Raw genomic sequence first — 13,551 nt, forward strand, 5'->3', positions numbered from 1 at the left:
AAGAATACCTGAGCAATATAATATGAAAGGCAGTGTTCGCGTTGATAATACAGTAAGAAGAGAGTGTTGGTATCTTCATAGTAGAGGGGGCGTGCTCTCATGTTGTTAACGTGTGCTCAATTTAGAAGATCTTACTATTTTCCACATAATTACTAAAGTATATCCCTGCTGTTATTTTTAACCTTTTGTACAGAATTTTATAACTGCTGTGCACAAACCGCAGGTGTAAATGCTGATCTCCACCCTATTAGTAAGCTGTTATTTTTGGCAAGCTTTCACTTGGCACTATTGCTTAGCATTGTAACACAAATATTGGAACAGTCAGCTGTATCAGCTGCTCAGTTAAGATGTCTAGAGAAAAGCAGGAGTTAGGATTTATTTCTGTTACATGATATAGAAGAAAGAGAGTCAGCGAAGTATGAAACTAAATATATATAAAAATTACCTCAGTCATCTTGGAAGGTGATAATAAGGTGTGGAGGAATAAGTTGCTGAAGGATGCATCGCTGTCCTAGCGGCAGTAAAACACAAATCCGAGGGCCTCAATATGTCACTGCGAGTCAGATTTGTGAAGAAGAATTTGCATGAGGGACTGACAGAGTGATTCTTCATCAGCACCAAATGTCTTAAATTATATTTCTAGAGGTCAACATATGAGCATTTTATGAGTGTTCCTCAGTTTCCTAGAGTATAAGCTGTTGCAGAAGGCTTCTGCATAATACTGGGGATATTGCCCTGTTACTGAAAAGAAAAGGCTCTAAGTGATAAACTGTCATGATCTGCTTATCTCTAGCATAGTTTAATTTTTTAAGGGCAATTCCAACAAAATCAGTGTGTTATATGTTTAGTGGTTTATTGCTGCCTGTAGTTGTATGTCATTGTGGGAGTTTTCATTAATTGCTTTTGTGAAATGAGAAGAGTTAATGTATTTCAGTCATAGCTTGGAATTATGAATGTAAAAACAAGTGCAGAACTGGTTGAGGATGCTTCCTCTAGAGTTGCTTTCAGATTCAGCTGTATGAAATGAGCTTCAGCTGGCTTTCCTTTAACTGTATTTCCATCCCCAAGAGGAGATAAGAGTTGGTGATTGCATTATTTGTTGTTACCATGCTGTTCAGGGCATTTAGTGTTGCAGGTGATTCCTCCTATCCTATCTTCATGTACCTATGAAAGAACTTTCCATGGATCAGAGTACATATTAGGAGAAAATGGTAGAATGATCTAGTGGAAGAGAGGATCCCAAATAATTATCATACTCTTCTGGAACTTGGGATGAGAGAAATAAAAGTATTCAACTACAATATAGTTTGTATTTCCAGGCAAGGCGCAAGAGCTTTGTTTGTTACCTTATTTCTGTCCATCACCTTTGAAGATATCAGTCAATACACATAGACTTTGTTGCTGTTTTGTCTGTCAAGCTAAGTGAAATACCATGGAGGTTAAGAATCTGAACCTGACTGGTAGAGATTCTTAAAGTTTAAAGACGTTTGAGTTGTGCAGTCAGTTCACTCTTGATCAAACTTTTTAGCTTCTTTTCCCTTGATTTTGGTCTGCATGTAGCTTCCTGGGTAAGTTGTAGTTGCCCCAAGATGCTTTGGTCCATCTAAATGCTTAATTGTTGTTCTTGTAACTTGTTGGTCAGGGAGGAATAAAAATCTGAAGTCTCAGCTGATTTCAGGATGGTTGCTGTACGATTATAATAGTGTAAAGCATGCAGCATTGAATAGGTTTTTTTAGATGTGAGAGTTGAGGAGACAGAAAGCAGCTTTCATGTTAAAAAGGAGGAGAGTCCTGGGAACAGTGGTTATGAATTTTTGAGCTTCCAGATAACCTTAGTGTTAGATGTATAGCTTTTCAAGCTATAACTGAAAAGGAAGGCTAAAAGAAGAAATTTGTGGCAATATACTTCTCTGTTTTAGAGATGTAGCCAAATAGTAATTTTGATGCTCTTCAATTCAGAATAATTGTTTGACTTAGAACAGTGTTCTCAGGAGATTCTGAAAATGTTGGTGCATTTAAAATAAAATTATACTGCAGATGGATTTTTCTTTTCTGTGGCCATTTTTTTAAATCCAGTATTTAAATACTGTTAACTGTTAGCATAAGTATGGTTCTGTTGTCAGTGATTGAAGATAATAGTTCTTTAACTGCACTGGGCAATTTCATGGTCTTTCTTTTTTCTTCCCTACCCTAAAGAAGGGAGTTGTTTTCCCTTTCCCCTTATGTCTTGCTAGGGGTTTATTATGCAGATGATCTTTCTGTTCGAATACAGGGGCCATAAAAGTGGAACACTTTTGAGTTAATCAAAACTCCACGCAGGTACAAGGGCTTGTCTTTTGGTGTACATTTGCAGAATCTAGATCTGCATAGAAGCAGACGTATGGCATAACGTTTCTCGTCTGTAGCCCTCCATCCCTTCCCTTAGCTTTTTGCTGGTTTACGTCTATCTGAAGATTAAAATAGCCGACGATAATGTCACTGTCCTACAATGTCCCGTGCACACACATGATGCTGCATTAATAATAATAATAGTAATTTGAAAATAAGTATTTCCTGAAAGAGGGATTTTAGAGGGAGCAACAACTTGAGAGCAATACGAGTGAGAAAATGACCTGTAATTTAGTTATGATGGGGTGAAGCAATTAGCTTCCTGAAATTCATTCTTCCTTGTGTATTATGTAGTAATTACTGCTGCAGTTCTCCCTGGGGCATCGAGTGCCAGCAGGACAGTTGAGCCATTGTGAAATGCCATCTGCAGTGGATCAGACAAGTCCCATTGTCTCTTTCACTGCAGTTATCTGCAGCATTTGCCAGACTTGACATCTGTGATGGCTGTACTGCTGAATTATGTAGTTTCTGAGCCCAGAAATTTAGGGAAGAACTGTATGGCTGTTTGGCTATGTGTATTGTAACAGTAGGCACATGTCTAATGCCTTTGTCTAGACATGCCATTGACAAAGTTAGGCTTTGTAGATGAAAACTGTACTTCTATATTTTTTTGGTATTATGAAGTATTTGGAATACTGTCCATTAATGCACAGTTTCTTAGGTAGGTAATCGTGATACAGAAGATAGTTATATAATACATTCTGTGTACTTTTGTGTAGAAGTATATTCTGATATACCTGTATTTTTAGTAACCTTGCATGGGTTTGTCCTTACTTATGGAAAAATTTGTGGGACAATATTTTTCAACCAAAACATGAGAAGTGGAAAATGAATGTTTGACTTGTTGAACAGTGAAATGAGAGACTACTTTAAAGTTTTCTTTGCCATAATTTCTGCATGGGAAATGTGTGAAGTATGGATATATGCTTTGGATCAGGTTAGCTCTTAAAACGCTAGGCAGTAGCAGGTGGACAGCTGACCGATGAGTATGTTTGTAGTTGTAAGCATGTGCCTCTTGCCCTATGTGTCAAATGCAGCATGGTGCTTTCTAATATGTTGAGCTCGTGAACATGCTGCACTTGTGCTTGGTAGTTTATCCTGCTTTTGTTCTGTAATAGCTGAGAAGCTTTTGATGGTGTTTATATTACAGTAACTAAAACTGTGTGTTTGACAGCCATGAGGAACTCTATTCCAGCCGGCCATACGGAGCACTTGATTCTGGTTTCAATAGTGTGGACAGCGGAGACAAAAGATGGTCAGGGAATGAAGTAAGTGTTGCAGCTTTATATTTGTTGAGTGAGTATTGTACAGGAAAGAGAAGTAATGAGTATACATCTGGAAGCGTATTCAATAGGTAACATGCATATGCTAGTGTGCAGGTTGCCTTGAGCCAAAATTATTGTTGTTTTATTGGAGAAAAACAAGCTTAATTTTATATATGAGATGGACACAAAGTTGGAAATATTAAGAGAAATATGTAAAACGGTCCATGACAGGTGAATTTATGGAACATAAAAGATGAGAAAAAGAGGGTTCCTCATTCTAAAAAAAGACACTTCTAACTATCGTATTACAATGTTGAGTCAACTACAATTACTCTGAGTAGTTGTTTCAATAAAATAAATCTGAACATGAAAATTAAGTTTCAAAAATGATGGAAATTTCATCTTCTTTCTTTGTAGCTTGTTTCAGATGTTAAAAATAAAATCTGTTTGCCGTTTAGAAGCAGGGATCTCTTAGCAAGGAGACTGTCTCAATTATTGTTCCAAGGAAGAAGCTGCCTTTTCCTCTTGGGACAGCTAGAGAAGGCAGTAGCCAAGACCTAAAGTGTCCCAGTGAGCTATACTCCATACACATGCTTGCAATCCTAGCTTAAAGTTTTTGAGAGGGTTCTATGAGTTTCTATCCTGGGATGTTTTCAGGCAGTTGCAGATATTGCAAACAAAACTGTAGGCAAGTTTTTTTTTGTTTTTTTTTTTTTTTAAAGAAAGCTTAAATATATGTTTTTAAAAACAATACTCTGTAGCTGTATTTTGCTTTAAGTGTTTTGTTGGTGCAAAACAGGACAGTTGAAGTAAAAACAAATCAAGTGATCATAGCTTGTAAGATGATGTTTCTGAAGAAAAGTGTTTCTTGACTTCACTGTGTGTTTTCTAAAGCCAACAGATGAGTTCTCAGATCTCCCTTTGCGTGTGGCAGAGATCACTAAAGAACAGAGACTGCGAAGAGAAAGTCAGTATCAAGAAAACCGAGGGAGCACAGTTGTAACTAATGGTGGAGGTAAACAGTGATCCTTGTCTAACAATATTTATTGTCATCATTATTAAAGTTCTGGAATATTTGCTATAAATAGTAGGTTGTCTAAAGAGGAAAAAGAGAAATATCTAGGTGGAATTACACAAAAACACAGTTGTGTAAACAGTGTAAAACACTGTTGTATTAAGGATGTTACAAGGCAAAATCAAATAGCATCAGGATTAGGATTATCTGGGAAACATTGTCAACTTCTGCATATGTGCTATGTTAAAGCCTCCAAATGCTTCAAACAATGTTTTGGAATCTTGAATTTCAGTGCATGGAGTTTTGCTGCTTGAGCTACTGGGGAAAATTTACAGCAGCAGTAAATTGTCAGTGCTCTTGCTGACTGCTTTCGGAATGGGATGAGCAATTTTGTCAGGAAATTTCGTATTTCCAAGTAACAACAGTGCCTCGTTCATCACTCTTTGGTTTTAAACAAATCATGCAATCCATCTAGGAGGGACAGGTATTTGTGAATGACATTGGTTTTTTGCACCTTCTGAATTAGTTGTCCTGCTGTCTTACAGTAGCACCCTCATATTTGTTCAGGAGATGATAGCACTTCCCATGTTTCTTGATCTCTGCGGTCCTTCTCAATTTTAACTTCCAATAATCTGTTGCTACCACTGGCTCACACTTCAGTCCTCTTTTTGTTTATATGTCCCAATTTTAGCATTCTTTCAGGTTTGGTTTTTTTCAGTGATTCCCTCTTCTCCCCTTTTTTTTTTTTTTTCTTTTTGCAGTACTGATTATTAAATCTCATCCCCATATACTTTTTTTCTTCTTTCTCAGCTGCTCCATGTTTTCCATTTCCCCTAATGGCTCCAGTTCATATTCCCTATCCAAGTCTCACTCTTAGCAGTTAGTTTTAATCTTCTGTGCCCAACTCCCACTTTTTCTTCCGTCTTCTCTCCTCATCCCTCTCTTCATCTGTTGCCATCTTCTTTTCTTGGTCTTACTCTTCTCTGACACAATATTTTGTTTTCTTTGCCACCTTCTAGAAATATCTGAAACTTTTTGTTGACTCACACTCTTTTACACATTACAAAAAAAAATCAGTTCAAACAGTTAAATTCTGGCAAAGTTAGAAGAATTTAAGACATGGTGTTATGGGAAGCTATGGGCAGTCTTAATAACAGGTAGTGCTGCCAGCTACACCTCTAAGACTAACTTTAGTTTGTTCTTTGGGTTTTGTACACCAGGGATTTCAGAATGCCTTACTAGTCTTTGAGATGGAGCACGGTCAGTTCATGAGTAGGAGTATCTGAGAGGGGCACAAGCCATAGCATGTGGCTGTCAGTGATTCAGGAGACCCTTTCCAATGTTGTGTTCCTAACACAAACGCTAATGTCTTTCACTCTACTGTATTATTGTTATTGAAGTTTAATAAGCAAGGGTGGAAAGAAGGGGGGTTTTGTTTTGGTTTTGATTTTTTTTAAGATTTGGAACTGAGATGGAGATTTAACGAAGCCAAAGTATATAGGAATGCTGTTTTGGATAGTTCTAGTAGCAGAGGAGGTGGCTTTGGCAGTAACAGTTGCTAGATTGTGTGGTGAGGCAAAGAGAAGTCTGTTTTAGACAAGCAGGAAAGGGGCGGGCGAGTAGAAAAAGAATGTCTGCAAGAGCATCTGGAGCAAGTTTGGAGAGAGTTTTAAGAAGAAGAAAGCTATAGTGCTCAGAGAGGGAGCTTATGGTTGCCCTTGCATCCCCAGCACAGTATTTTGCACCGAGGTAGTTTGCTCAATGTCATGACTGAGTCCTGGGCAGAATGTGTAAAAGCAGTGACAAGTTAAAAAATTGCCCTACATAATATCACCCACAGAAGGGGAAATCAATGCTAGCCAAACTGTGCTCTTTCTTGCTCTCATTTCAGTGGTTCCTAATTTCTTTTTTCATTCCACTTTTAAAAATAAAACTGCAGATGCTTTTATATAGTTTTAGAGGGGGGTTGTTTCTCTCTGTAATGTCCTTTGTTATTTCCACATACACTTTTTATATTTATTGCAGTTGCATCCAGATAATGTGGACATGCAGACCTCTGTTTTCTTGTTGTATAATAAAAATAGTAGAAGTATTTGTCATACCCATTCTAATTTTTCTGACAGAGATGAATTAGAACCAAGAGAAATTATTCAAAATGTATACAAATCATTGTACAGTCTTGGTGTTAGTTGATAGATTTTGATAGATAGTTTTTTGTATTAAAAAAAAAAAATCACAGTATGTACTTTACTTTTTCAGTCACTGCAAAAGTATCTGCAGCCAGCAGATTAAGACTATATGCTTCATACATGTTTCTCATTGCTTTTTAAAAACCATTGCTTCTATCATTATTTCAAAATCTGATGTTTAACAAATGTTACTGGGCCAGGCAAAATTCAAGAGCTTTCATGCTGAGCTTTCCCAGATGGAAGAAAAACAGTAGGGCCTTAGTTGCTGACATTGCTTTTGTGTTGTTTTTTTCCTCTCCTGTTGGTTATCTAATTATGGGTGTTTTCTTTGTGTATGTGTGTCAAGTGGAACATGATCTCGATCAGATCGACTATATTGATAGCTGTGCCACAGAAGAGGAGGAGGAAGAGGTGAGGCAACCCAAGTGCATGGACTCAGACAGCCTCAGCTCACAATTCGTGGCATATATTGACCAGCGGCGAATCTCTAATGAGGTGGTGCTTTTACGTAAATTAGATAAATTCATATACCCCAGGAAAGCCTTTGTGATGGTGTCAATGCTTCTTGCCCTCAGAGGTTTTCTTTGTTTAAAAAAAAAAAAAAAAAAATTAAATCTGATCTGGGGGAAGAGCCCAGTGTTGTGCTTTGTGGAAGGTCAGAGCTGGAGTGTTAAGCTGCTCCCAAGTGCCCTTTGGGATGTGTGGAATAAGTCTAATGCAGCCACACTGTTTTCTTGCAGCTTGTCCTTTAGGCATACGTGAAGTAAATGTTTTTTCCGAAGGAGTGGTCTTTTCAGAAAACACTGAAGTTAATGTTCCAAGTGGTAATTGGTGATACCTAGAAAATTGTTCACCAGTACGTGGTAGTACAGAATATATACCAGCTTTCTCAAGGGGAAAATGTTGATTGTTATCAGCATAAAGATTTAGTACAGGAATTTTGCAACTCCATTAATTTGGCTGTTCATATTGATTATAAGTTATTTACCAGGAAACTCACTGTCTTGAGTATCCATTTGAAGTTTAGACTAACTTAAATATTCAGACTTTTCAGAAAGCATAGTATTTACAGCAAACAATTTCTTTCTTTCTTACTGTTAAGCAAGGCTTGAACCACAGGTACAGGCTTGGATATGTATGTTGTTACCTTTCTGAATGAAAAACATCATCTGTAGTTTCAGCTAAACCTGACACAAAATTGTTCTCAGTCAGTAATAAGTATACAGTTAAATGAACAATGAGTAAAATTATTGCTGAACAGATTAGAAAGTTCTCCAGACAGCTTTTTACAAATGTCTAGAAACAGATGTGAGTAGCTGTGAACATTGCCCTGTTTTCTCCTCTCACAGAAAAAAGGAAGGGGGGAAAAAAAAAGGGGGGGACGGGACGGGGGACTAGCCTCTCTGTTCTTTCTTCCAAACAAGTCTAAACAGTATCTTTTTCATTTTTGTACTTGAGTATCTTTCTGTTTGAGCTGGTATGTAATACTTTGCACTGGAATGCTGCATTTTAGAAATCTCAGTTAACAGTAACTGCCATGTAATTTCTGAGAGTCAGGATGTGTGCACCCATTTCCCTGCAACATATGGATGAAGTTTTTTTCCACATATTTTTTTATATCATTCACAATATACTATACTAATAGTAGCTGCTTTAATTGATTGCTTACTGTATCCAAATGATATCTGTTTAAGCCTAAGGTGTTCTCATTCATCCCATGTTTTGCTTTCTTAGTCCCTCTGTGACCTGTCTTTAAGGGCATCATAAGAGAGCATCAGTTATTTTATCCTGTATTTCTGAAAGTCCAAACTGCATCACTGTACACTTGTATATACATTCTTTGGAGCTTGACTCTACATTTCTTCTGTGTGACATTAATTATTTTTTACCTACATTTACTTCTCTGCATGATTCTTACTAGTGGAGGTTTTTAAATTCCTAAAGTTATCAGTAGGCATATTTAATCTTGAAACTAAAGTTTCTTTAAATCGCAGGAAAAAATAAAAGTGAGCTTGCCTAGTTGGAAACTAACATCCCTGAGTTGTGTTTTGTGGTTCTTTGTCAGATATTTTGAATACCAGTAGTTACAAATGTTGCTCTACAAAGAGATTCTTTGACATTAATGTCCAGTATTCTGAAGAAGTTGATAATGATCTTCTGTGTTATTTTGCTTAGGGCTCACCAGTAAAGCCTATATCCATCAGAGAATTTCAGAGAACAGAGGATACAAGACGATATTTACATCAAAACAGGTAAGAATATGTGGTAACAGTAATTTTATCCAAAGTTTCATGGTGAATGAAGAACACATATTTACTGAATGTGTTTAGAAAAATGACATTATTTTCTGTTGCTTCACCAGAAATGTGCATGATACTTTATAAGTTATTGCTCTAGATCAGTGCATTCTAACAATGGCAGTGACCAAAAGGCTTGGCTTTAAATCGGTTGGTTAAAGAAATCTGCCAAATTAAAGTGTATACATTTAAACTGATTTAATATTTGCTTCTCATTATTTAATTTATAACTTGATTAAATAGTTTACTTAAGCTATATTACATAAAGGACAGAAGGGATGAACGTACTGTGGGTTTAGGGGAAGCATAAACAGTCACAATGGAGTATCTGATGTGCTATGAGGTCACATTTTGTTGGACTCTTGTTACCTGTAGTACTGTGTGGGTTTAGTTTGATTTACAGTGTGCTTTTCTGTGGCATAATCATAAGCTTCCATCAGGGGAAGAAGAGATAGAATGGGAGTCAATGCTGAAAACAGGTTGCTTAGTTGAAGGAAGTAGACTTTTTGAATTATGTCCATACTCTCTGGTGATTGCTTGGCTTATTGGAGGGAATGCTTGTCCATAAAATAGAGGTCAGAGTTGAACAGAATACAAACGAGGTGGTTAGGTTTGAGAAGAGATTTTTGGGTCTCTAGTTAAGAAGATAAGCAAATATATATCTGCTTGCTAGTGGACCTAAAATCAGAATTCATAGAGCCTTTAATATGCCATTGAAGCATTTCAGTATTCTGTGGAGTGAAAGTGAATGTGCAACCAGCTCTGTTGTACCAGGAATGTTAGGAAGAAAAAGAGACAACTGCTAGCCATAAGTATGTCATTATTTATGCTGTCAGGAGAAATTAATTTTTTATTTATTTCTAAAATTGTATTGGAAGAGAAAATTAAGAACAGTGTGTACATTTTTCCAGAGTTATGGCAACATTTTAATAGGCGTTTTGAAATGTGCAGTAAATGTGCAGGTACAGTAGCGGTACTGATCTAAAGGAGGGTAACTCCTTCAGTATATATTAGCATTCTTTATCCTGTAGTGTCTATAGGTAAGGCATAAAATAATACAGCAGTCTGACGTGTTCTCCCCAAATCAGTGCTCTCGGTCTGAAAGACTGATTTTGTTTGTTTTTCTATTTGAACATTTGTGGTGAACAAGGAAATAGTTAGACTTTACAAACACTGGATTTGGTGACATATCTGACGGAAAGAAGACAAGAGAAGGCTAGTTAGCCAGGAGAGAGCTGCTGTTTACATAGACAGATTTTAATGATAAAAGAAATTGTAGTTCACTAGGGTATCCAATGTTTTTAAAATTTAACTTAAGGGTGGCAGTGGATCTTCATGCGGAAGTAGTTAAACAATGATCTAAATGAATTGCAGCTTATTCCTGTTATGCTGCAGCAGAGTAAAACTCTTAACAAGGCACTAAAAACAGATCATATTGTTGTTGCCTTCAAAATTGTGGAAAAACAGCCATATGACAATGAGTAATTTTTTATATTTTAAACTTGTATTAGTGAAATATTTCATTTGTGGCAACCACAAGCTGTAAACTGCTTCCACAATAATTCTGTGTAAAATGCCTTGGCAGGCAGCCTCGTGTTTTTCTTCAGTGTGCTGGAGCCATTGAAACTCTTGGACGTGGATGTAATGCAGATTTCATCTCAAGAGTACTTAACATTAGTTGATTCAATTCAGTAAATACAGTTTTGTGCCTCTGGACAGACTGTGGTGCATTCCTGGTGCAACATTGCTGTGTGTACTCTGGTCTGAACGCGCTTTCTTGACACTCAGTTGAACCTAGTCCTGTCTGTTCAAAACAGCACAGTCATGGATTTGTGCATGTGCATCAGTGCTAATTTAAGTAACAGAGGAGACCTGTAGCATAAGGGTCTTCCACATCTCTTAAGCTTCTCCGTGCAGAGTAGCTAATAAGTCTACACACAGGCAGCATGACTGACATTGTCTGAAAATGCATTGGAAACTTTCTCTCTATTCATTCCATACTTGTCCCAGGAGTGAGGGTTGCAGTCTTAGGCTGTCAACAGCAAGCTACTTCTGTTTCCATCAACTAACTTTTTAGGAAGCAACATGGCAGGGAACATACTGTAGATTGTGGACCTTGTGAATTGTTTCAGTGCTAGCAGCTGCCTTCTAGCAAAGAACTGACTGCAAAATTTATCTTTTAGTGTTGATATAATGGATAAGAGACAGATCAGTTATTATCTTGTGACTTTGATGTCTTGTATCACTGACAGTTAGAAAGTCATCACTTGATTGGTGAAGTGAGCAGATTTGTTCTGAAAATTTCGGAGGATGCTAATGTTTAAAAAGAATTCTGTTCTTTCCAGAGCAGAATAAGGGCCGCAATAACCAAACATAGTCTTAAGAGAGAGATTCCATCTTTGTGTATTTTGAAGTCATTGTTAAGCAAGTTACATTTATTTGATTATGAACTGCAGTAGTTGTGATCTGACTTGGTATCACAGCGTGATTTCTTTAGTCATCCTAAATTTCACCTTTGTGGTTATCTGAAGCTAACTGTCTAGACAATTACTCTTACAAAACTAGCTGTAATCTGGAAAAGAATTAGTCTGACAGTAGTTTATATGCATCAGTGCCCAATCCCCCTTCCACTTGGTGTTTACCCGCAGGGATACTGATGAATTACGAAGACCGGAAACTCTAAATTTGATGCAGGACAGAGAGCGTCACCAAGTACTAAGGAGTTATGTGGACAGGACAGAGAGGTAGGGAAAAGAAACACGTAGTTTCTACTTACCATTTTTTCCCCTCCCTAAATAATGGTAGTAGCCAGTTGCTCCCCTAAACGAGGATCATCTGAAAAGTTCCTGGATTGGTTACTTAATCAGCTCTTAAAGAGTGGATATAAGGTACTGGGTATCTCAGTGTAATAGACCAGATGTACAATCTTATTGGTATGTCTTGACCTGTAGAAAAATTTTATCACAATTCAGGAGAAGAGATAGAAATGACTGCACAAAATCTGTCATGCACAATGAGTTAAATCATTATCACAGCAGTTGGTCTAACAGCTTTGCTTACTAAGCAGTTACTCTTCTGGTTTGATGAGATACTTGTGTGTTGCTGACAACTCATGTGTGAGAGTCTGTTTAAGACAAAAGGTATACTTACTCTTTGTTTTTTCCATTTGTCAGACCCCTGGCTGATTCACCTTACTTTCTCTCTCTGTCAAGTCACCACAGTCAGGTAACACTTTTATTCTTTTGGATGAGTTTGATGCAAAACCAAACTTAGTTAACCATGAGACATGGACTGTTTCTCCATAACCCATCTGTTTCACCCTCTAGCTCTGTTTTTACAGCCTGGTGCACTGTTTTGTTCCAGGTGCCTAATACAGATCCTGAGTTGCACCGCAGGCACGTAGAGCGTACCCGTCGGGAGGCCCAGCTAGCAGCGCTTCAGTACGAGGAGGAGAGGATGAGAACAAAACAGATCCAGAGAGAAGCTGTCCTTGACTTTGTTAAGGTGCCTCCTTTTACTACCCACTCGATACTTTATCTTTTCTGAATCCCTTAATAAAAATTAGTTGCCAAGACCATTAATACGTTGCACTCTTGTGCATGCATGGCACTTTTATAAAGAAAGAGGAGAAATAGCATTTAATTCCACTCCATGTTGGTGCTGTAGGTCAACATAGAGAAAACTAGAACTGGGGAGAAAGATGGAAGAGATTTACGCAAAATATGATTGTTATAAGGAATTGTTGTTTTTACATAGTCTGCCTCATTCTCTCAATTTTTCATTTGCATAGATGTGACAAGGTTGGGATAAGAAAGAAGGGGTCTTTATTTGAGAAGGCATAGAGGCAATTTAATTTTGAAGACAGGCAAATGTGACAGAGAAGAAATCAGTCATATACACAAGAAGATAATGTTGCTTGATCTATTTTGGTATTTTATGATGCATAATAAGTTACCTCCAGGTAAAGCATGGGTGCAATTTTATGGTACATCAGATACTCTATGGACACTGTGTCTTCACTTTCTCTTTCACTGCGATGTGAAGTAGTCTGCTGCTTGACGTGCAAACTTGTTTATGTGCTAGTTATCTTAAATTTATTTTACTGTTTACTGCTCAGGTGACCTACCCAAATCTCACCATCACAAATTTAGTAAATGTTACAGTTAATATTTTGGGCTTAGGGTGGTCTGCAGAGAGAAAAAGAATGTTATATTCCATTTATGTAACATATAAAGTTAGTTTAGAAAAAGGTTTTTAGCTGCCTGAAACTAGGCTTTTCATCAGCACCAACTAATCTCAGGCCCTGACAATGTTTTATAGAAAAGCTGCTTTTATTAAAGATTCAGCTTGGTCTTTCTGTTACAGACTTTAGATATTTAGGATGCTTTTTTTTTTTC

At 37.3% G+C, this 13,551-nt stretch overlaps 1 protein-coding gene across 1 annotated transcript in view; it reads left to right on the forward strand.

The window, feature by feature from the left end:
• Positions 1–13,551, forward strand: part of LRCH3 (leucine rich repeats and calponin homology domain containing 3) — a gene marked incomplete at both ends in the record, with an annotated part of 61,119 nt that overhangs the window by 32,180 nt on the left and 15,388 nt on the right. Inside the window, 7 exon segments of the mRNA XM_082003497.1 lie at positions 3,563–3,656; positions 4,548–4,668; positions 7,204–7,352; positions 9,033–9,109; positions 11,803–11,898; positions 12,328–12,379; positions 12,518–12,658. Coding sequence (XP_081859623.1) covers positions 3,563–3,656; positions 4,548–4,668; positions 7,204–7,352; positions 9,033–9,109; positions 11,803–11,898; positions 12,328–12,379; positions 12,518–12,658 — 730 coding nt within the window.

This window comes from Phaethon aethereus (genome assembly GCF_964289735.1).
Source record: "Phaethon aethereus genome assembly, chromosome: 9".
Taxonomy (NCBI): domain Eukaryota; kingdom Metazoa; phylum Chordata; class Aves; order Phaethontiformes; family Phaethontidae; genus Phaethon; species Phaethon aethereus.